Source organism: Prionailurus bengalensis, chromosome A3, assembly GCF_016509475.1.
Source record: "Prionailurus bengalensis isolate Pbe53 chromosome A3, Fcat_Pben_1.1_paternal_pri, whole genome shotgun sequence".
Taxonomy (NCBI): domain Eukaryota; kingdom Metazoa; phylum Chordata; class Mammalia; order Carnivora; family Felidae; genus Prionailurus; species Prionailurus bengalensis.
The window spans coordinates 23,135,355-23,162,885 of record NC_057354.1 but is presented as its reverse complement, the minus strand read 5'-3'; the positions used below and the strand labels follow the sequence as shown (position 1 = coordinate 23,162,885).

Here is a 27,531-nt window from a genome sequence, read left to right as displayed (position 1 = left end):
TCAACATCTGAATTTGGGTGGGGGGAGGACACACAAATATTCAGTCCATAGCAGTGACACACAGGACAGTGTCTCACACACAGAAGGTGCTCAGCAGTGTGAACCTGCATCCTTATCTTTTGCCACATTCAGGGATTCATGAGCCCCGAGAAAGTCAGACCATAAGCTTTTGCCAGCAGCCTGGTGCACAAGGCCCTATCTCCACACAGGCATCCATCTTGCTGGTCCAGCCTCTCTTCCCTCCCTGAACCCTCCAGAAACATTTGTTCAGACTCCAGTGGACTCTTGGCCTTCCTGTTCCTCCTCTTTAAAGTTCTTGCTGTGAGTGTGGAAAGCACACCCGTCTCACACAGGGTCTTTTCTCTCCCTGCAACTCACAGTCCTGATGTGAGGCTTCTGCTCCATCTTCTACTGGCCCACCTCCTTCAGACAGGGCCTGTCTCCTCAACACTGCCAGCAAGAGGGCAGCCTCCACCCAGCGTCCTTACCTTTAAGATTTTGATTAAATGGGAGAAAAAAATTGACCTATTTCAAAGCAGGAGTCTTGTGTTCTAGTCTCATTTCTGCCACCAACTCACTAAGACATTGAACCCTCTGGGTCTCAGTTTTCCCATACGTCACATAAGCCGCGAAGGATTTTGTTTATATGGCTGCATTAGCACGTGACCATACATGAGTGGCGAAGGGCAGGAATGATACTCCACCTGTTAAATGGTTTTGGGTAGTTGCTGTGTGCCACACACAGTGCTGAGCATTGAAAGACAAAGATAAGTAAAAGGCAGCCATTGCCCTCAAGGAGATCAAAATAGAGTGTGGCTAAGTTAGCAACAACAATAGAAATAATAAGAACAGTCAGTGTTTGTTCAGCACTTCCTATTTGCTAACGCTTGTTTCGAATCCTGCCTATAACTGCATGAGGAAGCACCCGTTTTGCAAGGGAGCACCTGAGGCCTAAAGAAGTTAAGAAACTCACCCAAGATTGCAGAGCTCATAGGCCATGGAATGGGATTTGAACTCAGGCAGTCTGATTGCATAGCCCACGCCCTTCACCACAAAATTTTGGAGTCAAACTTGAGTTGGAATCCAGACTCCAATTTCTTTATTTAAATACTTCTCCCTGGGGTTTAATCCTCAGGACACACAGGCCCATGGAGACCAGAGAGGAAAACCAAAGAACATCTACAATTGCAACTAAATATTTCTTAGAATGGGAGAAGGTAGGAAGAAAAGGTGAATCGTGTGTGATCTGAGCTTCTTAGTGTTAAAGTTCTTAGTCTGGAACTTAGATTTCCAGACGGAAGAGAAAGATACCACCTTCCCGGAAACAAACAAGCAAACGCACATGGGCTCTGGAGTCAGACAGATGTGGGTGCAGGTCTCAGCTGCCACTTACAAGCTGTGTGGCCTTGGACAAGTTACTGTATCTTCCTGAGCCATAATAAAGGGCATACAGGAAAGGCAGCTAAAACAACCCCTTGCCACATATCTAAAGATGAGTGACCAAAAGTTACTAATATTTTTTTATCCTCCTCCTCTGTGTCCCCTTCCCTCCCTCCCCCTGGATGTAGGAATCCTGACCTCTGTGAAGAGATGCTGGCGTTTCTGGTCCAACCCAAGCCAGAGAACCGTCAAGAAGGGGCCTTCATTCTGGATTCTCCGACTCAACACCGAAGTCCCAGCTGTGACGTGCTGTCACCGAAGAGGGACTGGGAAAGGAAAAGCATATATATATAGATATATATAGATATAGATATATATACAGGAAACACCGCGTCCTTGCACTGCTGCTGGGGCTGGCCGAGCAGTCGGCCAACAGCAACAACCAACATCTGAACGCCTACATTTCCTTTGCAGACACATTGAAGAATTGGTGGGACTTTTCAGGAAAAAAAAAAAAATTATGACAATAATCTCTTGCTCCCCCTTTCGAAGCCCCATGGAACGCCAGAAGCAAGCCAGACCACAATGATTGTAGGAGTCCAACACGACCCTGGTTTTGCACGTTACACTGAGCGGACAAGCATTCCATTTGTCCTGCGGCGTGTTGCCCACTCCAAAGCAAAGGAAACACTTCTGCAGCAAAGCAAGAGAAGTCGCAGCAGCAAGACACCCACCGTCAACCATTTGCCGAGAAAGAAAGAAACCCACCCCCCCCCCCAAACCCCCACTCAGAAAGGAAGAAGAACACTGGATTGTTATTTTTTGGGTCGTGACACTGGGCTGCAAAATCCACCTTCCTTTCTTCCACCTTCCCTCCCCCTGACTCACGTGTCTTATGGTCATTTCTGTCTCGGCTGTCTCCTCCCCCTCCCTCCCACTGCGTTCCCCCCCCCCGCCCCCCCAACCTCCCTCTGTCTCCTGGTCCTGCTAAGGGCCACTGCAGATGACTCTGGTTTGAAACAAGAAAAAGAAAAGAAAGCAAGAACAGAAAACCCAGCCACAGGAAGGGGAAGTAGACATTTTATGTTTATGGGTTCTCATTGAAGGTGCAGCTTGTAGGAAATGTGTATGGATGTGCTTTTAAGTTATGTATATTACATATAACAGGAAACAAATATTAAAATAAACAGTGCTGGTAAGTATGAAGCTGACATTTTAAAATTATAATTATCCGACTGTGATTGATGTATCCCAAGGTTCTTAGATCTCCCTGAACCGGCCCAGCCAAGGAGACCAGGACTCTGGCTGTGGGTTGCTCACAGTAGGAGCTGACGGTTCGGTGTAGTAATACAGTGTGTGGTATTTGTAATTGGTTGATTGGTGGGGAGGGGTGGGGTCCCCAGATGGAGGGGCAGGGGTTTGGCAAGAAGGAAGAAACACAGATGTAGCCCAAGATGCCTTCTCCCCTCGGGCAGTAGCCACCAGGGCCTGGTCTATGCTCAGGTGTGGGGTCCAGAGTTAGGATTCTGCTACCTCCCTAGGGAAATTGCTTCAGTTTTCAGTCTTCTCTCTTTTTTTTTTTTTTGGCCACATGTCTTTTCCCTGACCACATTGTGACATCTGACTCCCCATCCAGAGGGAGGTGATGCCACTGGCCGCTGCAGAGGATGGTGGCTTTAATTTGGCTGTCTGGAGAGTCTCAGCTCACTCTTATCCTCTGCCCTTCCACATTCATTCTCTTCCTTCTGGGCCAAAGCAGCCATAGAGACCATGAACACAGGGCAGGCCCTGATAGGTCAAAACTGCATTTCCAAAGGCTTTGCCTGCCCCTGAATGAGCTGAGGGTGAAAGGTATTGTTGCTCAAAGGCTCCATCCATGTATAAGACGCTGGCTTCAGAAACCTCCCCTTCAGCCAGCATCTGAGCTCTGAGCCTGTATCCTCGGAGTCCCCCAAATTGCCTCCAGATCACAGAAGCTCTTGGAGAAAGTCCCATCAAAAGCTTGGCATTGACCTCTGGCACACATGGTCTTTCCCAGGCTTGCCTGCCATGAGCTGCTTCTCTGAGCTCACGGAGTCTTCTTTGGAGGAAATATGTCCCCACTACACTTTAATTTCTCAGTCCCATCTTATCTCCCCAGTCCCACCACTAAAGCAGTCATTAAATTCATTCAACAAATATTTTATTTATTGAGTACCTACATGTGCCAGGCAGTATCCTTGGGCTGAAGGAGAGAATATGGGGGAGGGGAGGGACCCGGAAGTCCTCTGAGCCAGCCTTACATCTTCAATCATGGCTTGCCCCTCTGAGATTCCCACATTCTCTCCGAGTATTGGCCATTGCCCAGCGATACCCCCCAGAGGGCCCAGGCTTACTTACCAGTTACCCCAGTGACTTATGTGCTTAGTTTGCTAAGCTGGTGCTGACCTGAGGCAGGACAGGAAACCAGAACAGCGTTTGTCTCTGTGGGCAAAAATGGGACAGAGAGCAGGCAGGGAGAGTCCTGCACCTGGGGCTCAGTTGGCAGATTCAGCCACATCCTGCCAGGAGCAAGGCTGGTGGCCCGCTCCAACTTCCCCTGAGTGCGACAGCTCACTTTCCACGCACCAGGTTCTTTTTACCATCCTGGTGGAGAAGCCACAGAACCTTCCCTCTCCGCACCCCCCCCCCCCACACACACACACACCTTGAGAGCTCCCATTCTTTCTGGGCCATGAGCCAGAGTGGCTCCACCCTCCCTGAGCCACCTGGAATTTGGCTCAGGCACCCCTGCCAGGCGTCATGACCACACTGGTCACACCATGGAGGGAGAATATTGTTCTGGGTTCTACACCTCATTATAAGCCCCTGAATGTGTGGTTTCAGGGCAGGGATGAAGTGACCAGATTTAGCTTGTGGGCCGGCCAGGGTTTGTGGAGATCTCCATCCCATGGATGTTGTGACCTTCCTTCCATGGAGAGGCAGGCAGTGCCACCAGGGAGGAGGGGAGCTGCAAAGCTAAAATCTAGGGCACTGTTTCCTCCCCATCCTCCTCTTCATAGGGAATATAGATGTTTGTCTTGTCTGCCTTCAACCTACTTTTCTTTTTTTCCTTTTTACATTTCTCATCGTTTCTGTGCTGCCTTTCCACCCAGGAGACCATGTAGCAGAGTGGAAAATGTCCTGGAGGGTATCCTGGCTCAGCCATGTGACATTGGACTAGTCCCATCCCACCCCCATCCCCTTTTGGGCCTCAGTTTCCCCACTTACAAATGAGCAGGATAAACCAGAGGCTCTCCGGGGGCTTTTCCCAGTCTGCTGTCATACAGATATTCATTTTCTCTTATTTTGCTTTCTCGGGATCTTTCCATCTGAGGGTACAGGAAGTGCCAGGACCTGTTTTCAGTTTTTGAATCCTGCAAGCACATTCCAAGACTGGCCTGCAATTGCATGAGCAACATCACTCTAAATAATTTTTTTTTTCAAAAGCACCTTACCAACCAACTGCGATGCTGTCCTGTTCCTTTTTACTCACACCCCTCCCTCCCCTCTCGTCCCGCGCTCCCCCACCTCAGTGCTCTGTGCTGTATGCGTGTGCTCTCTGTTCTTGTATACTCAATAAAAGTGAAATAAATGTGTTTGATGCTGAACCACAAACTGTCTTGGCATCTCTCTCTCCCTCTCTCTTTCTCTCTCTCTCTCTCTCTCTTTCTGTCTCTGACCTTGGCTACGGGTACAAGTTGGCATTGTGGGAAGGGCTAAAACTAGGATGGAGAAATCCCAACCTTGAACACTTTCATTCAACACATTTGCCATTTCCAGTGTGGCCCATGTCTTGGGTTAAGTTCTGCGGGCATAACAGCAAATAAGACAACATTCCTGCCCTCCAGGAACTCTCATGCTAGTAGAGTGCAGGAAACAGATGACACAACAGTCAAGCAGTCAGAGACAACTCCAGAGTGATTAGCACCGGGAAGGAAATGCACAGAGGAAGGAGATGGTTGCTGAGGGAGACCACTTTAAGTAAGGTGGCCAGTTATGGCCCCCTTGCAGAAGAGCTGCATGAAGAGAAACGTCCAGTAAGGTGAGGACCTTGGGCGAGAACATGCTAGGCAGAAGGAAAAAGCACGTGGGCCCCAGGATGAAGAGGGGCTTGGTGTGTGGAGGAACAGCATGACCCATCCTCTTCCGAAAGAAGACCACCTGCATTGGGATCTCTTCCTATAATCCTACTCCGTGGGAGCCTAGCAGATAATGTATACACCAGTCCCGAGCTTCAGCCTTTGGCCACCGCCATATATGTTGCCATATCCCTATATGTGCCACCATCCCATTATCGACTTCTTTCTTTAAACTGACTCTATAGGGGCGCCTGGGTGGCGCAGTCGGTTGAGCGTCCGACTTCAGCCAGGTCACGATCTCGCAGTCCGTGAGTTCGAGCCCCGCGTCGGGCTCTGGGCTGATGGCTCAGAGCCTGGAGCCTGTTTCCGATTCTGTGTCTCCCTCTCTCTCTGCCCCTCCCCGTTCATGCTCTGTCTCTCTCTGTCCCAAAAATAAATAAATGTTGAAAAAAAAAATTAAAAAAAAATTGTTTAAAAAAATTAAAAAAAAAACTGACTCTATAAATGTGTATGTAAAGGAAATGATATTACTTCATAAATGGAAAACTAGTGTCACTTGCCAAAGAAATGAGGTCTTCATAAAAATAAATGCAAAAATATAAAATTAAAAAATGCAAAAATATAAAATATAATTTATGTAAAACTTAAACTCACTCCTTGGACTGCCTGAGTTGCATGTACCACACTTTCCTTTTTACTCTACTAGGTGGCTCACCCCAGACCACCTTTCTTTATTGCCCAAAATCTTACAAGTGAGAACCACTGATAATAATTGGATGCATTTTGCATGGTGCCATTTTGCCCCCACCCCCACCCCAGGGAACATTTAGCAATGTCTGAAGACATTTCTGGTTGACACAACTGAGGCGGGTTACTGGCATCTAGTGGGTAGAGAATAGGGATGCTCTTAAACATCCTACAATGCACAGGACAGCTCCCACAACAAATAATTATCTGGTCTGAAATGTCAATAGTACCAAAGTTGAAAACCCTGATTCGGATGGAGATGTGACCCACAAGGTGGGATTCCAGGGCCACCGTCTGTAGCTTCCATGCCCATAATTCAGTGCCCTGGAGTGTCTGAGAAAACAGTGAGCTCAGCTGGAATGGGGAGCTCTGAGACCAGACTGTGGAGCTCAGCACGTAACACTGGGAATAAGGAAGCTCAGAGAGGGAGCTGAGCTTCTTCGTGCAGGAAATGGAACTGACACAACAGGCTGAGATTGACATGCATGACTGTGACTGATGAAGGCCATCTCTGGTTAATCCTGTAGCATCTTACTGTGATTAACCATGACCTCAAGGCCCAGTCTAGTCTGTAGCCCACTAAGAGATGAGTTTCGACTGAGACAGATTGGTGTGTCCAGCTGTCACTGAGGAAGTATGACAGGCTAGCTAAGCAGCAGCAGCACAGGGACAAGAATAGCCAGTCAGACCTTGGTTTGCATCCTAGCTCTGCCACTCTCCAGCTGTGTAACCTCTCTGAGCCTCAGTTTTCTCTTCTGTAAGTTGGGAATACTAATACCTACTTACTAGGGTTAATGTAAGGCTTAGAAGTCACATAAGAATGGCCTGCCCTAGGGATTTTGGACTTACCTAGCCAGCCCACACAAGCACATAAGCCAATTCTTTGCAATAAATCTCTTAATATATATCTCCTATTGGTTCTGCCTCTTTGGTTGAACCCTGACTGATACAACCACACAGCACAGAGCTAGGCCCCCAAATAGAATCCATTTATTAATACTATAGTTAATTAAACTTGATCTATATCTACATCTTCATCTGTATGTATATCTAGTTATATATCCAGCTGAGACTTTGTGCCTGGCGCTTCCTACTCCGTTCCAGGGAAACAACAGAGACTAAGACTGTCGTTGCCTGCACCGCCTGAGGATACTGGGCGATTATGGCTGGAGGGATCCATGTGGTGGCTACTGTGGCTGAGACTGGTTCCTCTCCACGCTGGGGGCTGATTTCTGACAATCTGACAATCTCCTCTAGGGCCGAGTGTGGTTGGAAGCTGGAACTGGGTGATAATGGGCCAGAGGTGATACTCAGGTAGATACTGGCTGACCCGGACCATTCCTGAGCATCAGATTGTGGCTACTAGGCAGTCATAATCTTGACCCCAGCTTCAGCAACAATGACTGAGACCAAAGGACCAGTGTTGGTGGATGTGTTTCTGGAGCAGGATATGCATAGTTTGGTGAAAGTTGTTACCCATGGCTCAGGAGCTGAAACGTGTAACTGAAAGTGGCAAAAGACGACATTTGATGGGCGGAACCTGCAGCCGCGGACCGTTCTTCCCGAGACCAAGAGCTCTGCCGGGCCGCTTTCCCCGTCGCGCCCGTCCCGCGCCAAAGCGCGAGAACTTCCGGTGAGTTTCCCCGGTGTCTCAGAGTGGGGAGAGTCCGAAGCTGGTGAGTGCGGCGTCCTGGCCTGTTTTAACTCCTCTGCTTTCGTTGTCTGTGTGGCCCGGGCTCCCTCTTCCCGGCTCCGGATCGCGGAGTGCCCTGAAGTGGGATACCTCGCCGGGACGTACGCGTCCTGGTCTCTGGCCGGTGGTGGGACCCTGGTGGCTCTGCAGGCCTTTCTCCCTAAGAAACCGTCACCAGAGACACCGTCGCCACTACTTCCTGGGGCACCCGGGGTAACTTCGCGCTTTCCCCCCCTAACTTTAGAACTTGGGGGCCGGAGACTGTGGCCGCGTCTGACATGGTTATGTCCGACTCTGTAATTTTGGGTAAGGTATTTGCCCAAACCATCCCTTCGTTTGTCATCTACAAAATGGATATCATGTTTTCATTAAATAAATGCTTATCAAGCATCTTTTATGTGCTCGAGGTACAAAAAGGCTCAAGTCTCACGGAGCTGACAGCTGTCTATTAAACATAGGCAAATTTGCAGGCTGATAAATGAAATGGAAAGGTACAAGGTGCCTTGAGAGTGTATCACTGGATACCTGATCTAGCCCCAGGACATGGACTCAAGGAAGCTGGACTGAGGAAATGACAGTTGTGCTGAGATCAGAAAAATGATTTGAGGAATAGGGGAGGGAAGAGTTTTCTATGCAGAGCAGACTCCTGCTTGAGGGTCTAAAAGAGGCCAGTGTGGCTGATACAGAGAGCTTGCAGGGGTGGGGTGCGTGGTGTGAAACAGTCTGGAGGAATTGCCAGGGACCAGGCAGCATAGACCTTGTAGGGTTTGTAGGTCACGGTAGGAATTCTGGTTTTCCAGGAGCCACATGAGAAGCCACTCAGATGGCATTAAGTGTGGGTGTTGACATGCTTAGATTGGCACTTCAAAAAGTTCATTCTGGCTGTTGGATGGAGAGCGGATTAGAGGGGCAGGCACTCTTTGGGTGAGGGACAGGTAACTTGGAGTAAGGATGCTGTAGAGAGAAGCAGATGGATGTGACTTTCTGCATTCCAGGGCATTTTCTCTGTGCCAGGCCATGTGCCAGCTGCTGACGATACAGTGAGGAGAATTATGGGCTGGTGGAATTGGAATAAAGGAATGTCATTATGAAGGAGGAGCACACAGATGCCCCAAGGGAAAATGGCTAATTGATGAACAATTATTCTGAATGCAATAGCTCTTAATTTAGCAAGTATTTATTAAGTACCTTCTGAATTCAGGGTTAGGAATAAGAAGGTGATGATGCAAATTAGTTAGCAGTGGCTTTCAGACTTTTGACTGTGACCTACAGTAACAAATGCATTTTACCTTATGACCAAAAGTACATACAAACACAAAAAAACTTCAGAAAACAGTTATTATCTTTGTTACTCATGATGCACTCTGATTTTTTTTTAATTCTGTTCCTTTCATTTAAAAAAAAATTAATGTTGGTCGAAACTCTACATTGCTTTCTTGACCCATTAATGAGTTGTGATTTGCAGTTTGAGAAAAAAGTGCTGATTCAGAGTGAGAGTCCTTTGTAGTGGTTTTGGGTTAAGATGATAAAATATGCCCTTAACATTTTTGGAAACTGGTTGGTCTTCCTTTCCTCCCAGTTTAGTTTTAACATAAGAGTAAGAAAAATTAAACAGGCAGCTGGTTCTTCTGTTTGTGAAATTTGGGGGTCTTGTTTGTATATCTGGCTGGGTTAGAAGTGCCTAGAGGGCAGTGACTGTCCTACTCTGTGGATGTTTCACAGATTATTGTTTCAGGCAAAGATCCTGGCATAGTGCAGGCGCTCGGTGATTACTTGCTGAATTGAATAGGTAAGTATCTTGGGACTAGAAGGTTAGATAATTGTTTGCATTAAATTAGTTCATGTTGAAACCATTCCTTATAAATACCACCCAGTCAGTATCTGCCTGCATACATGTTTTATCAGTATGGCCTCATGGATAGTTCAGAGGTGGCTAAAATAAGTGTTCTAAGCTCTTTCTCTTCTAAATACTGATCTTGGGCCAGCCACGCCACCTGAATCCATTCTGAGCAAGTGGTCCAGAGTTTCTGCTGACTGTGCACCCTTTGGGAAGTTGTTTAACTCCTAGGACATTAGGGTTTTTATGTGTAAAATGGGAAGAGGAGGTTTGTGGCTGAAAAGCTCTCCACTTCCCAAACCTTTTGTGAATTTTAGATACTGAGCACTCACTTTCCACCTTTTGTCCATATCTGGGCCTTCCTTGTGGCTTATGAGAAATTGGGTATATCCTTCTCAAGTCCTTGGGACTCTTTAGCAATCGAGTTTAGGCAGAGGTGTAGTGTAAGACAATTTAGGCACAGTTATAGTTTCGAATAGACCACCCAGGCTTTCCCCACCTTCAGCCTCTGTTTTGTGTGTGTGTGTGTGTGTGTGTGTGTGTGTGTGTGTGTGTGTGTGAGAGAGAGAGAGAGAGAGAGAGAGAGAGAGAGAGAGAGAGATGTGAGAGCAGATCCTGAGTGGACAGTGGGAGTGGGAAGAATACTGGCCTGGAGGACAGGGTACCTAAGTTCTAATTTGTGAGACCTTGAGCATGTCACTTCTCCTTGATGTCTTTCTAGCTGTGAAGTGAGTGTTCTCGCTCATTAAAACACAAAATCCTCTTTCTCTGTGAGTCTTATTTTCCTCATTGGTAAAACTGATTAAGGCTTGTGGTGAAGATTAAAGGAGATAATTATGTCAAGGGTCTGATTCAATCTGGCACATGGAGAATCCTCAGCAAATGATGAACTCTGATTTCTTTCTTTTTTCAGTTCTGTAAGACAAGAAGGGTTGTTCTTTTGGTCACGTACCACTGGTCTCATGGCTGCCATGCAGATGGATCCTGAGCTTGCCAAGCGCCTCTTCTTTGAAGGGGCCACCGTGGTCATCCTGAATATGCCCAAGGGGACAGAGTTTGGCATCGACTACAACTCCTGGGAGGTGGGGCCCAAGTTCCGGGGCGTGAAGATGATCCCACCAGGCATCCACTTCCTCCACTATAGCTCTGTGGACAAGGCCAATCCCAGGGAGGTGGGGCCTCGTATGGGCTTTTTCCTTAGCCTGCAGCAGCGGGGGCTGATGGTCCTGCGCTGGAATGCAATTCGAGAAGAGGTAGACCTGTCCCCAGCCCCAGAGGCTGAGGTGGAGGCCATGAGGGCCAACCTCCAGGAGCTGGACCAATTCCTGGGACCTTACCCATATGCCACACTCAAGAAGTGGATCTCACTCACCAACTTCATCAGTGAGGCCACAATGGAGAAGCTGCAGCCTGAGAGCCGACAGATCTGTGCCTTCTCAGAGGTGCTTCCTGTGCTGTCCATGAAGCACACTAAGGACCGGATAAAGCAGAATCTACCTCGCTGCGGCACTGAGTGCAAAAGCTACCAGGAGGGCCTGGCCCGGCTGCCAGAGATGAAGCCCAGAGCCGGCACGGAGATCCGCTTCTCAGAGCTGCCCACACAGACATACCCGGCAGGTGCCACGCCAGCAGAGATAACCAGGCACAGCATGGACTTGAGTTATGCCTTGGAGACTGTGCTCAGCAAGCAATTCCCCAGCAGCCCCCAGGATGTGCTCGGTGAGGAGGGACGAGACTCTTTGGGAGTGGGCCAGGGGAAAAGTGTATGGTAGAGGGCTTTAGAGTAAGGGCTGCATCTTGGACTATCTAGTCCAGTGGTTCCTAAACTTGGCTAAGGAAGCAGTCTCACCCAGTCCCCCTGGGGACTGATTCAAGAGATCTGGAGTGGAGCAATACCTGTCTGTCTGTCTGTCTATATAGTAAGCAAGCACCATAGGTGAACCTGATGCAGCCAATCCTGTGTTTGGGAGCCACTGATGTGGCCCAGCCCCTCATTTTACAGATTGAGGTTCACAGATGGAAAGGATTTGGCCAACTATGTGGTTGAAATGAGACCAGAGCCCAGGGCTCTGGGTTCCCATCTGCCTCCTCAGTTCGCTCCTGATTCTCTCAAGGTGTTGGTCTCTCCACTGGCTTAGACCAGGATGGCGATTAAAAAAAAAATTTTTTTTAATGTTTATTTATTTTTGAGACAGAGAGAGATAGAGTGTGAGTGGGGAAGGGGCAGAGAGAGGGGGAGACACAGAATCTGAAGGAGGCTCCAGGCTCCAAGCTGTCAGCACAGAGCCCGACGTGGGGCTTGAACTCACGAACTGTGAGATCATGACCTGAGCCGAAGCCGGACACCCAACCGACTGAGCCACCTAGGGGCCCCCAGGATGGCGATTTTTAAAAAATTTTTATTGCTTTTCTCCCTTAGTGCAAAAATAATATATGGTCATCAGAGAAGCAAAACAAAAATTCACTCCCAATTCCCACCATCTAGAAATAACCTTTTTTACATTTTGGTGTATTAACTTTTTGTCTTTTATATATGTATGTATCTATGTGCAGTATTTCATTTGAGTCTCTGTATATTTCTATGAATTCCCTTTTAGTTTTTTTTTCTTCTATTTAATTATATGTGTTTGTGTGTATATATGATTTTTTACAAAAACAAGATTACAGTATATTATTTTGTTATTTTATAATCTGCTTTAATATAAACATTTTTCTATGTCATTGAAACAGTCCCTCTAATGTGGCTGCTTATGTGCCATAGTTATTGAACTAACCCTCTGTTGATGGACCTTTAAGATGTCCCTATTTTCTCTATTGTGTCATCTAGTGAACATCCTTGTGTGTACTTAGACATACATTTAGGGTTGAAATTGTTCAAAAAACTTTCTTTAACGGTTATTTTTGAGAGAGAGAGAGCGAGCGAGCGAGCATGAGTGGGGAAGAGGCAGAGAGAGAGGGAGACACAGAATCCGAAGCAGTCTCCAGGCTCTGAGCTGTCAGCAGAGCCCAACACGGGGCTCAAACTCACGAACCATGAGCCAAAGTCGGATTCACAACTGACTGAGCCACCCAGGCGCCCCCAGGGCTGAAATTGTTGATCAGAAGGAGCATGTTGCCAGCTGGGGTGAGGCTGTTGTGTATCACATCTGAAATGTCAATTTAGCAAAGACTGCATGGTTGGAGAACGATGTCTTGTTTCAATTTATATTTCTTTGATTGCTAGTGACAACAAACATTTGTCACACCTTTAACAGCTATTTATATTTTTTCTTTTACAAATTGTCCAGGTATTTGCCTATTTTTCTGTTGGAAGATCAATGAGAAATTTGAATATAGGGTCCTCTATATCATTGGCTCGCTGATGAAAGGGCATGTTTTAATGGGTGCATCTTAATGCATTACACAGTATTATCGTTTAATAAGTAACAGTTGAAATTCTGGCTTAGAAATGAACAGAAATCCTGTTTTCTACCTCTTAAACATTTTAGTTCTTCACAGTAATCTTGTGAAGGGTCTGTTGCAGGGATAACTATATCTTCCTGACAGCTCCTTGAAATTATTTCTGATCTCATAATTTAATTTTAGACTAGGCCAGAAATGCATGAATTCAAGTAAGTGCCCTAAATTCAGAGAATAAGCTCCTATTTCCACAACTAACCAGGTAAAGCCAACTGTAGAAGCAAATCATTAACCTCAATCGTACAAAGAAAATTTGTGTCTTGAAAATATCAGTCAACATCTAATATCTGGACCAGGCAGCTAATCAAACTTAGTTCCACAAGCCTAGGAATAGGGTACTAGTTTTTCAGGTCTCTGGAGGGAACAGAGATCAAACAGTATGCATTTAAAGAGGTAATTGGTGTTGAGTGCATCTGTTATTTGTATGGCCCACATGTAGGTATAACACCACAGAAGCCCTCATTAAATTTGAAGCCAGAGAGAATGTCTCTCATCAGCAACAGTATATCTTGGCAACAAGAGACCCAGTTGCTTGCCCAAGGACAGTGGCTTCTGGATCATCAGGTCTCTTTGTTTGAGACAGGCATCTGGTGGAAATGTGGGAATAATAATAACCGATATTTCTTGAGTGCTCCTTTGTGCCAGGCATTATTCTAAATGCTTTACATGTACTATACTGATTCATTTAATCTTCACCACAGCCCTCAATTAAGGAAATTGAGGTATAAACAGATTGAGTAACTTGCCCAAGGTCAGACAGCTGTGAAGGGTAGAGCTGAGATTTGAACTCAGGTAGTTTGGTTCCAGAGCTGGTGCTATTTAGCCACAAAGCTGTTCATAGAGATCCAATTACAGAGCCCTGTGGGTAAGCAAATGCAAGTGATTTTGGATGGCAGGCTAAGCCTGGAACAAATACTCACGAATTTTCCTCTTCTGGGGGGCTCTGGAACTGTTGTCACCTGATAGGAAATCTGTTTTATCTTTCTGTTGTTCCCACTGGCAAGCATTGGATGTGTGACCTTGGGCAAGTCCCTTGACTTCATCTGCAAAATGAGACAAGTACCACTTTCCCTGAACACCTTCTGGAGTTGCACTGAGGATTACATGGTGTAGTACAACATTTCCCCGGTGCTGGAACAGACCATCTGCATCTGAATCACCCGGGGAGCTTTTTCGAGCTACAGATAGTGACGCTTCATCATCACTCAACCAGGATCTCCGTGGGTGCAGCTTGGGCAGCTTCATCTTTAATCAGCTCTCCTAGTAATTCTGCTGGGCAGTCAAGTTTGGGATCTGCCTGGCATAATATGCATGAACATATTTGGTAAACTTCTTAAGTGCCAGGCATATATTAGGTGTACTTCTTTTGTAGTCTGATTTTACAAAACCACAGTTGGTTTTTCGTGGCTTGAGTTTATAGCAGTTCAGCAAACTTTTACTGAGCATCTGCTCAGTGCAAAACCCCGCCTAGTGGGAGTGCTCTGCAGGGGTGCCAGGATACAAGGCCACCACCCATTGCCGAGGTCCAGTAGACTTGGCGGCCTTGTACAGTCAGCCGGCATTCCACCGTCTCAGGATCATTCTCTCTGTGCCTTTCAGGTGAACTCCAGTTTGCATTTGTATGCTTCCTCTTGGGGAATGTGTATGAGGCATTTGAGCACTGGAAGCGGCTCCTTAATCTCCTGTGCCGGTCTGAAGAAGCCATGGTGAAGCACCACACCCTCTACATCAACCTCATCTCCATCCTGTACCACCAGCTTGGCGAGATCCCCGCTGACTTCTTTGTGGACATTGTCTCCCAGAACAACTTCCTCACCAGCACCTTACAGGTGAGCCATCTTTTGGCTGACACCCATGGGGGTCAGAATTAAGGCTAGGATGGGTGAAAGCACCCTGGGAAGGTTACTCTTTTGTTTCAGTTACCTAACCTCGGGCTGTTTCCTGGTTCTCTCCTCTACTCAGTTGTGAGTTCCTTGATGCCAGAGACCCTCTCTCTGTACCACCATTTCCCTGACTTGCTCCTAGAGTGCCACGCAGTGGGGTACTTGACATTTGAATAACTTCCACCTCTATGAGTTATTCAGCTCAAAACTGTAGCCATAAGTTGGTACTACCCAGTAGGACAGAGTTTTGAAGCTTGTTATTTCCAGGGAAACATCTGCAGCTCCTTAGATCTCGTTTAAGCATTAAAGTAACTTTGATTTCCTGTTCAAACAAAACGTGCCAGTTTCTGCAGAGATTCTCTGACCGAAAAAGTGAAATTTGCTTTTAACTTGGCAATTAAATTTTCATTATGAGTGATAATTAGGGAAGAAGCTTCAAACAACTTACAATCTTCATCCTGTGCTATTTCCTCCCTTTGCAAATAGATTAGCTTCCTTTATGTTCTTGGGACAGCCTCTGTCACTCACATTTTGTAAGTTTCTCAAGTGTAGAAGATGCAGAAGCTGTCAATTTCCATACTTTTGTTCCCTGAGCTGCTTTTTTCTCCCTGTGTGTGATACCATTATGAGGCCCACTCCTTACAAGGTGGCTATTCACTAACCTCCCACACCCACCCAGGGTGAGAGAAGGAACGAACTTTCAGGGAATGCCTGTTGAGTATCAGGCATCATGGTTATCATGCTTCTTGGATTCCCTCATTTAATCTCTTCAAAGCCCTTCAAGGAAGGGAGGATTATTTCCTGTTTACAAGTGAGAACATTGAGACTCGAAAGATTAAGTCATTTATATAAGGTCACAGAGCTGGTAAGTGGCAGAGTCGGGATTTGAAACCAGGCCTGAGTCTTGTGCTTATGCCCCTAGGTACTGCATATGACGTAGATCCCCCCAGTAAGGATTCTTGATTGACATTAGTGGAAATACCACCAGGGGCTTGTTTCTCAGGTAGTGGACACTTTTCGAGAAAAAAACATACTGTTGGAAGAATCCCTGTGAGCAGGCAGCTGACAAAACTCTGGCGGTTGGAAGACTTGTGTAGACCATGGGGACAAGTTGGTCAGCTGATGGTTTGAGCCTGGCGTATTCTACTTCAGAAGAGTTCTAAAACTGCTCTTTTACTGGCTATTGATATAATAGAGGAATTAAATCCCTTCATCTTTCCTCCTAAGGGGAAATTCCGCCCCCCCCCACCAAAGTTATTGGGTTGTGTGAGCCAGTAACTGATGAGGGGTGAGAGGGGGCATCCGCTTGCTAACTTGCCTCTGGCAGTGGCCCATGGGAATGACGTGCTACCCTTGTGATGTGCGTTAATGCTGTCACACAAACATAGGAGGGCCACACTGTGTCATTGGCTCTCCTGACCATTGTCAGCACAACCGACAGCTGAGCTCTAATTACTGACGCTGTGTTGCCAACAATGATTTATGAAGCAGAGAGGACCCAGATGGGTTGCTAGATGCCCAAGTGGAGTGTGCAAAGCTGATGGAAGAATTCTGTCTTTGGACTTTTCACCAAGAACATTGATGTTCATTTTTTAGAAAAATCCAGGACAGGTGCCTTTAAAAAAATATATCAACACATATTTTTGAGCATCCTGCCTTTATATACAACACTCTGCTGAAGGTGTTGAGGGTTACATATATTAGTTAGTCAGGGTTCCTGCCCTTGAGGGATTTATTCATTGATTTAGCAGGTATTTGCTGAGCATGTGCTATATTCAAGGCCCTGTTGTAGAACTGGGAATAGAACTTTGAACAAGACAGAGTCCCTGATGTGGGAAAGTAAACAAATGAATTGACTCAAGTCCCTCCAGACAGCATTGTTTAGAAGGCTGTCATGCCCTAGTACCATTTTCCTGAGGCAGGCCTTGAGACCTGTGTGGTCTCATCTAGACTGCATCAGTCTGTCAGCTCCCACGCCAACCCCGGTCAGTCCACCCATGTCTCATGCTGCATCCTGAGTTGCTTCTCTGACATGCGGACGTGATCCTACTTCTCTGCATCTCCTTGTTTCCTAGAAAGTTCAAAGCCCAAGCATAGGTCACAAGGCCCATTCTGATCTGGCTCCTGACCTGTTCTCCAGCTTCTCCTTCCTCTCCCTACTTCCCCCATGTCAACTCTAGCAATAGTGGTCTCCCTGCACATTCCCACATATGCCATGCTATTTCAGGCCTTTCCCCCCCCCCCCCCCGATGGCACAAAACACATAACATGAGATCTACCCTTTTAACACATTTTTAAGTTTACAGTACAGTATTGGTAACTATAAGCACAGCAGATCTCTAGAACTTTTTCATTTGGCACGACTGAAACTTTATACCCATGTTTCATGCCTTCTTAACTGAACATGATTTTTATTCTACCCGATGTGGACTTGTTCATCCTACAAGATGCCCTCAAGGCATTTCTCTGTGAAGCCATCCCCGATCTCTCTCCTTTACATATTATTAGCCTACTTTGGACGTGTTGCTATTATATTGCACAGGCCGTGCATGCTGAAATGTGTACGTTGTCTGCCTGACTTCCCCACTAAGCTGTGAACTTTTATCCAAAACCTGTTTGTTGTTCATCTGGTTATTTTCAACACCTAGTCAAGACCTAGCATTTCTCTCACTTTGTGTAATTGGATGTTTTTAGATGGATGGAATGCATCAATCATGTGGTAGTGTAAATAGATGCCTCTAATATGATGGGTATAAACAGTGCAGTGAGATCAAAGGGCAGTATAAGCATCATAAAGGAATTGGTTGATTAAGACTGGGGTTGCAATATGAGGAGGTAGAGGATCAGCAGTGGCTGTGAAAGGAAGCATTTAACCATGTGTTGGAAGGATGAGTGAGATTTCAACAGGCACACTGTAGAAAAGGATATTATAATACCTTTTTTTTTTTAATTTTTAACGTTTATTTATTTTTGAGACAGAGAGAGACAGAGCATGAATGGGGGAGGGTCAGAGAGAGAGGGAGACACAGAATCCGAAACAGGCTCCAGGCTCTGAGCAGTCAGCACAGAGCCCGACGTGGGGCTCGAACCCACGAACCATGAGATCATGACCTGAGCTGAAGTCGGACGCTTAACCGGCTGAGCCACCCAGGCGCCCCCCCCCCCTTTTTTTTTTTAAATGGAGAGTTAACATTGGTACTATCTTGGCAGTGAGAATCCAGTCCCCCCACACAGACGCACTCACTCAGGGTGTGTATGAGTGAATGAATCAGTCCATGAAAGCCTTCCTCAGCCAGCCGCCTGCTCTGCCCCCAGGTAGTCAAGTAAGTGGAACTGGCTTTCTTACTTAGGAACTTAAATGCTACTACCCACAGAGAGGGACTGGTGTTTGTATGTGTAAGCACTTAAAGGCTGCCACATTAGCTGGTATAAAATTAGCCACGTAATGGCCTCTGTCATTAGAGGCCCTTTTGAATAGATGCCACTGATTTTTATAAATCCCATGGATTTAGGTTGAATAAAAATTATTTGTTTTACAAAAATAGATACAGTTTTTTTCTTTTATTAAAAGCAACTTGAGTCACCATAATTTGTTTAAAACCAATGAAAGGATAATCTGAATTTAATAGTGTGTTAGAAAGTGAGTTATGTACAAAATAAGGATTCTCGTTGCTGATTGCATAGCATTTGGGCATATAGTCACGTAACCTGTTTTTTAAAATACTTTTAGTCACAGTAGGCCACCTATGCTTTCCAGCTTCATTTCTTGCCAATATTCTAAATGCCAGTGTCCATCTTTAACTCTTGATGGAAAACACTGGCTCTGACAATGATGTCTATAGTATTTTTATCACAGCACCAGCCATGATCAATTTCATCTACCTGCTCGTACATCTCCTGCCACCAGCTATCCCTTTGTCACATTTATTGTGTGCATTATCTCATTTAGCCTTCACAACAATGTTCAGAGTTAAGTGTATAATTTCACTTTATGGTGAGGAAACGGGATCAGAGAGGTCACATCATCTTGCCCAAGATCACCAGAGCTAGTGGATAGCAAGGCTGCGTTTTGATTCTGAAGCCTGTGGTGGGTTCCCATTTATTAGCCCCAGATGAAACATCCCAAAGTCTTTAAAGTGACGTCAGAAGACATGATTCCTGCTGCTTTTTACTCCTGGTAATCATTGTGAAATGATAGTTTTGCTTTTAAGACCACTTTCTTCTTCTGCAGGTGGAAAGAGAATGTTCTACCTCTGGCTAGTTTCATTCTAAGTTGAATAATCATTTGGGAATTGAAAAATTAGGAAATTTCATCTTTTTTGTCTGTCCAAAAAATAGGATAAGATAGTGACTCAGCTACCCACCTTGATATTTTGAATTTCTCAAGGTGACCTGACTGAACTCAATTTATTTAACTTGGGTTTAAAAGGAGGCTCTCACATTTTGGATTAAAGTTATTTACAATTTTAGAATATATAGTGTTAATGATGAAAATATGAATACCTTTTTCTATATTTAAAGAAAAATACCCAAGGCCTGTGCTTTTATTGTATTTTATTTTATTTTTGTTGGGGTTTGCTTTTAGTTTTAGATAAATGCAATTTTTTGTCAAGTGTTATTATCCTTTTTCAGAAATATTTTTTAAATATCCAGGATTAATCTTCCGATATTAAGATGATTCATTTCTCAGTGATGTTAAGTGTTTATTTGATTTCACTTTAATTAAAGTAAAACAAATAGATCATTATTAAATGTTCTGAAGAAACCATAAAATTAATCTAAAAACAAGAGAATCAAAGTAAATTCTTACTTGAAAACTAGGTACTGTCTATACATCTCCTTTTCTGAATCATGGGTTTTTTAAATATTAAGTTTGTTAACTACATGGGCAAAAATAGACCATTGGATGCCAGGGGCTTGGGTAGGGGGAGGGTTTGACCACTAAAGAGCAGCACAAGGGAGTTTCTTGGAGTGACAAGACTATTCAGTATTCTGATTATGATGGTGTGTGGGCCTCAGACTCGTAACACTGAATACCGAAAGAGAAAAACTAATACTTACCTTGATTATATTATACAGTGGTTGCATGGGTGTACACATTTGTCAAAACTAATTGAACACTTAAAATGGGTGAATTTAGTTGTATGTAAATTATACCTCAGTAAAGTTGCTTTTTAAAAAAAGTCCCTGGCTCCCCATAGGGCAGTGCTGAAAATACTACTAATATATTAAGTCTGTGTCGAGACAAAAAGAAGGTCTCGGTAGGGAGAAAGGATTGAGGTTTCTCTACTTGGACTGGATTTCGCTCAACATTTATTAACTTGCTCAGTGTTTATCACCATTCTCATCTGTACAGTGGGAATAACAATTTCCTGGCCTCCTACCTCCCAGGTTTGTAGTGTCCAGGCTTGTAAAGATTAAATTGACAAGTTCTTTAAAAAGGACAAAGCACTTTTTAAATTAGAAGCCTTATTTTTCAGACAGAAGCCTTCTCTTATACCTGCCTCTGGTTGATTTTACTCCCCGGCATCGTTTGAGAGATGGTTGAGAAGGATGAATGATGAGTATGAGCCCAGCCTGTTTGGACCTGTCCCTCTTGGCCATTGCCAAATGCAGGGCAGCCCCTGCATCTCATTCATATCTGTTCAGTGAACATCCTGTGGGCCCTAACTCTATGCCAGGCCCTGGGCGATACGCTATGTGGAACACATTGAGAATAAAGACTCATCCTCTACCCATAAGGAGCACAGATCACTGTGATACAAGCATAGTGTGAGAAATGCTATAAGGAAGGCTCAGGCCCAGTGTGAGGGGAACAGAAGCTGGAGCAGTTCATTTCAGCTTGGGCTTTTATAAGAGGCATGTCACAAGGAGGTAGCTTGTGAGCTGGTGGCATTCAGGGGCCACCTCCTCCCCAGGATGAGTCCTTTATGTTGTGCAGCACCATCACATAATTATTGAGCAATTAGTTGGTACCAAGGACTGCAAAAGTGAACCAAAAATGGATTTTCATAGAACCTGTGGTCTTCATTTTTTTGCTCATTAAACACCGTTATGTCAGATTCCGTGCCAAGAGTGTGGTATGCAGTAGCCGAGAGTCACTGCTTTGGAGTGGCTCCTTGTCTCTTGGGAGAGCTCAACAGCAAATGGACTGTTACCTAACTGAAATTGAGGCTATGTTCGTGGTAACCCTGGGCCCTGGAGGAGCATAAAGGAGCACCTGTTCCATCCTTGGTCTGGGAAGACATACTAAAGGAGGTGATGTCTGAGCTGGACCTGAGTCACTAGTGGAAATTAGTAGGTGAAGAAGGTGAAAGTTGGGGTGGAAGGGTAGTCTAAGCAGAGGAAAAAGCATGTGTGTGTAGAGAGGCACAGAAGAGGCAATAGAGCATGTTTGGCAGCTGCTCAATGTGGCTGGAGAGGCAGGGCTGTGTGGAGAGGGGTACAGTTTACTGTGTAAGAAGAGGAACAGGAAGAGGCTTTAGCAAATTCAGCCAGCAGCCTCCCCAGGACCTTGGGGCACACCCAAGGGTATGCAGGGCCTCCAGAGCTAATGCTGCTTGAAATGAGGCTTCTCTGCTTCCCGTACAGGGGCCCCTCCCCAGAGTTCAGCCGGGCTCCACGTTCAGCACTCCAGGGCAAGCTCCATTAGCTGCCTATAGACAGGCGGCCGGTTTCCCTGCTGCCCTCCCACCACCAAGCTCACACAACCCCTCTAATTAGTTATTGATCTGTTTTGTTGTGGCTTTGCTTCCCGCTCCTGTATTTAGTCGATTCCCAAGTTAATGAAACCAAATTCTGTAACCCCCACACATGCTTCTGCACATACTCCCCTCCGCCCCAACCTCAGTCACTTCTGTCCTTGCTACCACTCCAACAAAATGGATCCAAACAGAGACCGCTAAAATGAGCTTCACTCCTGCTAATAGGCAGTGGAGAAGCAGGTGTCCCTGGAATCAGATGTAGAGTACATCTGTTAATTTTATCAGGTCAAGGCTCCTGGAGATGAGATTCCTTCCATGGTGGAATGTGGGCTGGCCACAGCACTAGACTGATGTGGAACAAAGAGCTTCTCCCACCTTCATGCTCCTGTGTCTGTAGGGTAGTCTGGAAAAAACTACCCTTTCCCTTCTGCGCAGTTTTTATCCAGTCATTTGACTCCTCTTTGCCTCCATTTCCATAAAATAGGCATTCTGGTGTGTCTTTCCAGGGCATTGTGAGGGTCTGTTGGGATATTCTGAAACTTCTTTGAAAACAGTAAAATAATATGAGAAAGAGTAATGAGTTTGCTGTTACTCTTAGAAGTAATTGGGATCCAGGAAAATCACATGTAGAGAAAATTACTGTTCTGCCCCCTACCCATGGTTATATCAGATGAAACCGAATTAAAAAGAACATCAAAACAAGGGATTAATATCCAGAATATATAAAGAACTACAGTAACTCAACAATAACAAAAACCTGACTAAAACTGGACCAAGGACTTAAGTAGACATTTCTCCAAAGAAGACATACAGATCGCCAGTACATCTACATGAAAAGGTGCTTAACATCACTGCCCATTAGGGAAATGCAGATCAAGACCGCAGTGAGATACCACTTCATACCCATTATGGTGGCTATTACTAAAAAATAATGGGGGCACTTGGGTGGCTCAGTCGGTTGAGTGTCCGACTTGGGCTCAGGTCATGATCTCACAGCTCATGAGTTCGAGCCCCGCGTCGGGCTCTGTGCTGACAGCTCAGAACCTGGAGCCTGCTTCAGATTCTGTGTCTCGCTCTCTCTCTCTCTCTCTCTGCCCCTCTCCCACTCTGTCTCTCTTTCAAAATAAATAAAAAATTTTTTTAATAAATAAGAAAAAATAACAGATCTTGGCAATGACGTGAAGAAATTAGAACCCTTGTTCATTGCTAATGGTAATGTGAACCGGTGCAGCCCCTGTAGAAAACATATGGTGGTTCCTCAAAACGTTAAGCAGAATTACCTCATGATCCAGAAATTCCACTTCTAGGTTTATACCCCCAAAATTAAAAGCAGGGACTCCTGTCATGTCACAGTAGCATTATTTATAATAGCCAGAAAGTAGAAACAACCCACATGGTCATTGACAGGTGAATGGGAAACATAATGTATATGCATACAATGGAGTATCAGCCTTATAAAGGGAGAAAATTCGGATGCGTGCTACAACATGAATGAACTTTGAGGACATTTCATGCTAAGTGAAATAAGCCAGGCACAAGAGGACAAGTACTGTATGATTCCACTTGTACAAGGTACCTAGAGCAGACAAGTTCATGGAGACCGAAGGCAAAGGGTGACTTCCGGGGGCTGGGGGAGGGGCAATGCGGAGTTAGTGTTTAATGGGTAGAGTATCATTTGGCGGGGGATGAACAAATTCTGAAGATGGATGGTGATGGTTATATAGCAATGTGAACGTAGTTAATGCCACTAAATTGTACACTTAAAAATGGTCAAAATGGTAAATATCATGTGTATTAGTTTTTCAAATGATAATGTAAAAAATGGTTAAATTGGTAGGTTTTGTGTTACGTGTGTGTTGCCACAGTTTCAAGAGAGAACCTCAAAGACAACTTTCAAAGGGAATAGAAACCTCAGTCTGGCAGCCTGTGGCCCATGTAGATTAGAGCAGTGGTTCCACCTCGTTGGCATAGGGGCTTGCTTATAAGCCCTCCAAGCCTTTCTTGATACCAGCTGGTGTAGTTATTGTCCAGGTGCCCAGGAGAGCACCTCAGGGGACCAGGCCTGGGTGATGGCCCCACTGGCCTTACTCTCAATGGGGCATCTCTGCCCAAGATAGTAATTTTCCATTCTAGTCCTGCCCCAGCTTCTCAGCTGGGTTTGGACCTTCTTTCTTGGTTTGGGGGGAGCACAGCAGGTGGCCTGGGCCTGTGCCAGCAGCAGCTGATCCACCCGCCCCAGAGAGCTGAACACCATGAGGAAATTTCCACAGCTTTCTCGGCCCCCACTGTGTTCTCAGGAGTGACTTATCCTCTGTTCTCTGTAGGTTTTCTTTTCCTCCGCCTGCAGCGTTGCCGTGGATGCCACCCTGAGGCAGAAAGCTGAAAAGTTCCAAGCTCACCTGACCAAGAAGTTTCGGTGGGACTTTGAGGCAGAGCCAGAGGACTGTGCCCCAGTGGTGGTGGAGCTCCCCGAGGGTGTGGAGACTGGCTAACGGGGAATACTGTCAGCCAGGGGAGGCCCCTTCCCACACAGCTGCAGTCCTGGCCTCTCCATTCATCCCTTCCTACCAGGACCTGTAGGGGTAGTGGCCCCACCAGGTTCTGCAAAGTTAGAGCCAGAATTCCCTCTTTTACCAGTAAATAAGTTTCTTCAGTACCAAAGAGGCTATGTGCATCCTGAGGGCACATTCATGGGCTCCCATCAGCCTGGCCATGGGACTAACCTAACTGAATTCTAAATGGGCTCTTATAGAAGCTCTCAGGAGAGACCTGCCTCAGCAGCACCCTACTTCATTCTGAATGAGAAGAATGTGAGCCAAAAACCCAAGAGAACTGATAGCTCATTCCATAGGATGGTTGGAAAACAAGACACCCTGGACTGCACAGGGTCTGAGATATCCGTTGGTGACTTTAAAGGTTAACTAGAAGTTCCTAGGGAAATGAGCTAGAATTTCTGTCTGTCCCTTGTTGAATGGGAACACGTCACAGAAAACACAGGCCTGTGACCACTCAGGAGCTCCAGATTGGGAAGGGGGAACCCAGAAGACAGGTGGGTTGTGTCTGACGAGTGGTCAGCTTTTGCTTTCTCCGTCAACATCCCTTCCTCCTGTCCAGAGGTCCCAGTGGGTAATCATCCAAGACTGTTGTGGCCCCTGACCTCAGGGGCCTTGCTGATGCCACGTTCCTCTCTTCTGTTCCACTCTGAGGCCTCAGTCCCAGAAGTGGGACTTGGCAGCCCCTCTGTACATCCCCATTCCTCACCAGAGCCACCATGACTATTTCTGATGACCTGGAGATTCAACAACAAAGAGGAAGGTTCTTGCTCAGAATAGGCTTCTTTGGCCCTGCTGAAGTTCTCTGTCTGTGTTCAGAGTTCTGGAGATGACCTGACCCACCTGGATCTTCCCAGTCCTGCTGTGGAGCTGTCAGCCACAGGAGTAATGATGCTCCCATTCCCTTGGAGTCCTGAGGGTGTACCCACATACATGGGTCCTGCCACCCTGACCTCAAACCGTTGTACTGCGATCAGAATCCCTGCACCATTCTTTTCCAAGGCTGTGGCTCATACCAGGTTTCTGAATGAGAATCCGTGCTGGTTAAGACTTTTGGTTCCATTTGTTTCCTTGGAGATGTTTTTCCAAGAGCATAACATACATTAAAGTCTTTGAGTTGAGATTAAATCCCCTTGTGTGAGTCTCTCTTGCAGTTAATTTGCCCAGTTCTCAGCTGCCAGGCCACTGTCCATAGACCCACATCTCCCTACTGAGCACCAGGAGACTCTGCCCAACATCTTCAGTCTCTGGAGGAGGCAAGCAGCCAGCTTTGCCTGCTGTGACCAGTGGGGCTTCCGAGATAGGCATACCGGAAAGGATCGAGGCCCTGTAGCTTTATAATAACCAGAAGTTCCTCCTTGTGTGAATTTGCTATTCTCTTCCACCCAAAGCCCACTCATCAGAACTACCTGGGGAGCTTGTTAAAAGTACGCATTCCAAAGGAATGAATTACTAGTCCATGCTACAACATGGATGAACCTTGAAAACATTGTGCTGAATGAACAGAGCCAGACAAAGGCCACCCATTACATGACTGCATTCATATGAATTGTCCAGGATAGATCCACAGAGAGAGAAGTTAGTGGTTGCCAGGCACTGGGAGAGTGGGGAAGGGGGTTGACTGCCAATAGCTCCGGGGTTTCTTAGGTGATAGAAAGGTTCTGGAATTAGCGAGTGGTGATGGCTGTACCACCTTATGAATATACCCAAAAAAACCCCACTGGAAGTACACACCTAAAAATGGTGAATTTTATGCCATGTAAATTATATCTCAATAATAACTTTTTAAAGTACATATTTCCAAGTCCCACCCCACAGGGATTCAGAGGCTGTGAATCTGGATATGGCCTGGGTCCTGTGGCACACTCAGTTTTGAGTAACTACCCAGAAGTAACAGCATTGCAATTTAGTACTTAGAGTTCCATTGGGACAGAATTTGTGTCCTCCTGGCATTGTCAGAGCAGCGTCTGGAAGTTGGGTCATGTGACTATGTTCTTCAAGCTGTTGGTCTGCTATCTACACAGACCCACTACCCCCTACAACCCACACAAACAGGGATTAAGAAAAAGTAACCACTATTTGCTAAGTGTTCTGTTAGTTCACTTAATCCTCACAAAAATATGGGCTAGGTGCTACTATTATCCTCATTTTACTGTAAGAAAATGGGCTCAGAGACCTTCAGTCGTTCTGCCGGCGTCCCACAGCTAGTAAGGATTGAGCACAAGAGTCAAGCCCGAGCCCCTTGGTGGCCAGAGCCCTCACTCAGCTGCTGTGTCCACTGCTGTGATGTACTCTCTCCCTGCCCTTGCAGGTCTAGGACAGCCTTCCCTTCTCCCTGCTTCCCGGATCTAGGCCTGGCCCTGTTGCCAGCCAGCTGTGTGAAGTCGGACAAGTCACTTCCTTGGGCCTCGGTCTACTTACATATAAAGTAAGAGAGTTTGCTTAGATTTGGGGTTTCTGATGTAGATTCTCCAGGCTCCCTCAAGAATTTAAAAGTGGACCATTGTGTTATTTTAAATGTTTTCAAAAGGGAAACTACATTTGCACAGGATAATGTGTCCGGACTGACAAAAAACCAATACGTCTCTTGTTTGGGGCCGGAGTGACATCGACTCTGTCCTGCTGGTCATCGATGTCCTGCTGGTCCCAGCTGGCAGTCCTCTATGTGTCTTTGATGAATAAAAAATGTGAAAACAAATTAATTATTACTTAATACTTGCAATATTTCTGGAAGGCAGAAACCTTGCAAATGGAGAGCCAGTGGCCTTGCTGATCTGTAAGCTCCTTCCACTTCTAACACATCTAAAAGTGAAGCTGTTGGCAGGACCTGGCCTGATTTCCAAATCCCCTCAAATGCAGGCCTCCTGAGGCCTGGCTCTTATTTGCAAGGCTGCTTTATCCTATTAACAGAATCAGCAGAGGTAGCAAGTCTCCAACCACTCCCGCTGTCCCCACGACAACCCTCGCTGATCTGAGCCCATCCGTCTAATTTGTCACTGCTTGAGCGGTGGGGGAGTTCCCCGCCGCTGACTGCCTCTCACCATCGATAATTACTTTCCCAACGTCATCCCCTTGTAAATATTATTTAATATTCTCAGGGCACCGTGACATGTCAGTTTCTCCAACTAATCAGACTCTGGCTTGGCCAAAATGCCCTGCTGCAACGGGGGCTGGAA

At 45.9% G+C, this 27,531-nt stretch overlaps 2 protein-coding genes across 18 annotated transcripts in view; both read left to right on the top strand.

The window, feature by feature from the left end:
* EPB41L1 (erythrocyte membrane protein band 4.1 like 1) overlaps positions 1 to 5,016 on the top strand; it is a 127,640-nt gene extending 122,624 nt beyond the window's left edge. For all 15 annotated transcript variants that reach the window (XM_043602487.1, XM_043602485.1, XM_043602483.1 and 12 more), the window contains one exon: positions 1,569 to 5,016. In XM_043602487.1, coding sequence (XP_043458422.1) covers positions 1,569 to 1,577 — 9 coding nt within the window. In that variant the 3' untranslated portion in view covers positions 1,578 to 5,016. The remainder of the gene's footprint in view (positions 1 to 1,568) is intronic.
* Positions 5,017 to 7,848: 2,832 nt separating this feature from the next.
* AAR2 (AAR2 splicing factor) lies at positions 7,849 to 25,483 on the top strand. 3 transcript variants are annotated; one of them, XM_043602463.1, is made up of 4 exons: positions 7,849 to 7,903; positions 10,671 to 11,476; positions 14,816 to 15,045; positions 24,128 to 25,483. In XM_043602463.1, exons 2-4 carry the CDS (start codon positions 10,720 to 10,722, stop codon positions 24,293 to 24,295), a joined length of 1,155 nt encoding a protein of 384 aa, XP_043458398.1. In that variant the 5' UTR covers positions 7,849 to 7,903; positions 10,671 to 10,719; the 3' UTR covers positions 24,296 to 25,483. The 3 variants fall into 3 exon arrangements, with proteins under 3 accessions (XP_043458398.1, XP_043458396.1, XP_043458397.1); XM_043602461.1 differs by having other exon boundaries at positions 7,868 to 8,226; XM_043602462.1 differs by lacking the exon at positions 7,849 to 7,903 and adding an exon at positions 9,332 to 9,709.
* The last annotated feature ends 2,048 nt before the right edge of the window (positions 25,484 to 27,531 follow it).

Coding starts and splice junctions, on each gene's coding strand:
- AAR2 (XM_043602463.1), top strand. CDS start 10,720: ATGGCTGCCATGCAGATGGATCCTGAGCTTGCCAAGCGCCTCTTCTTT. Junction 11,477..14,815: donor CAGCCCCCAGGATGTGCTCG/GTGAGGAGGGAC, acceptor TGTGCCTTTCAG/GTGAACTCCAGTTTGCATTT. Junction 15,046..24,127: donor TCCTCACCAGCACCTTACAG/GTGAGCCATCTT, acceptor TGTTCTCTGTAG/GTTTTCTTTTCCTCCGCCTG.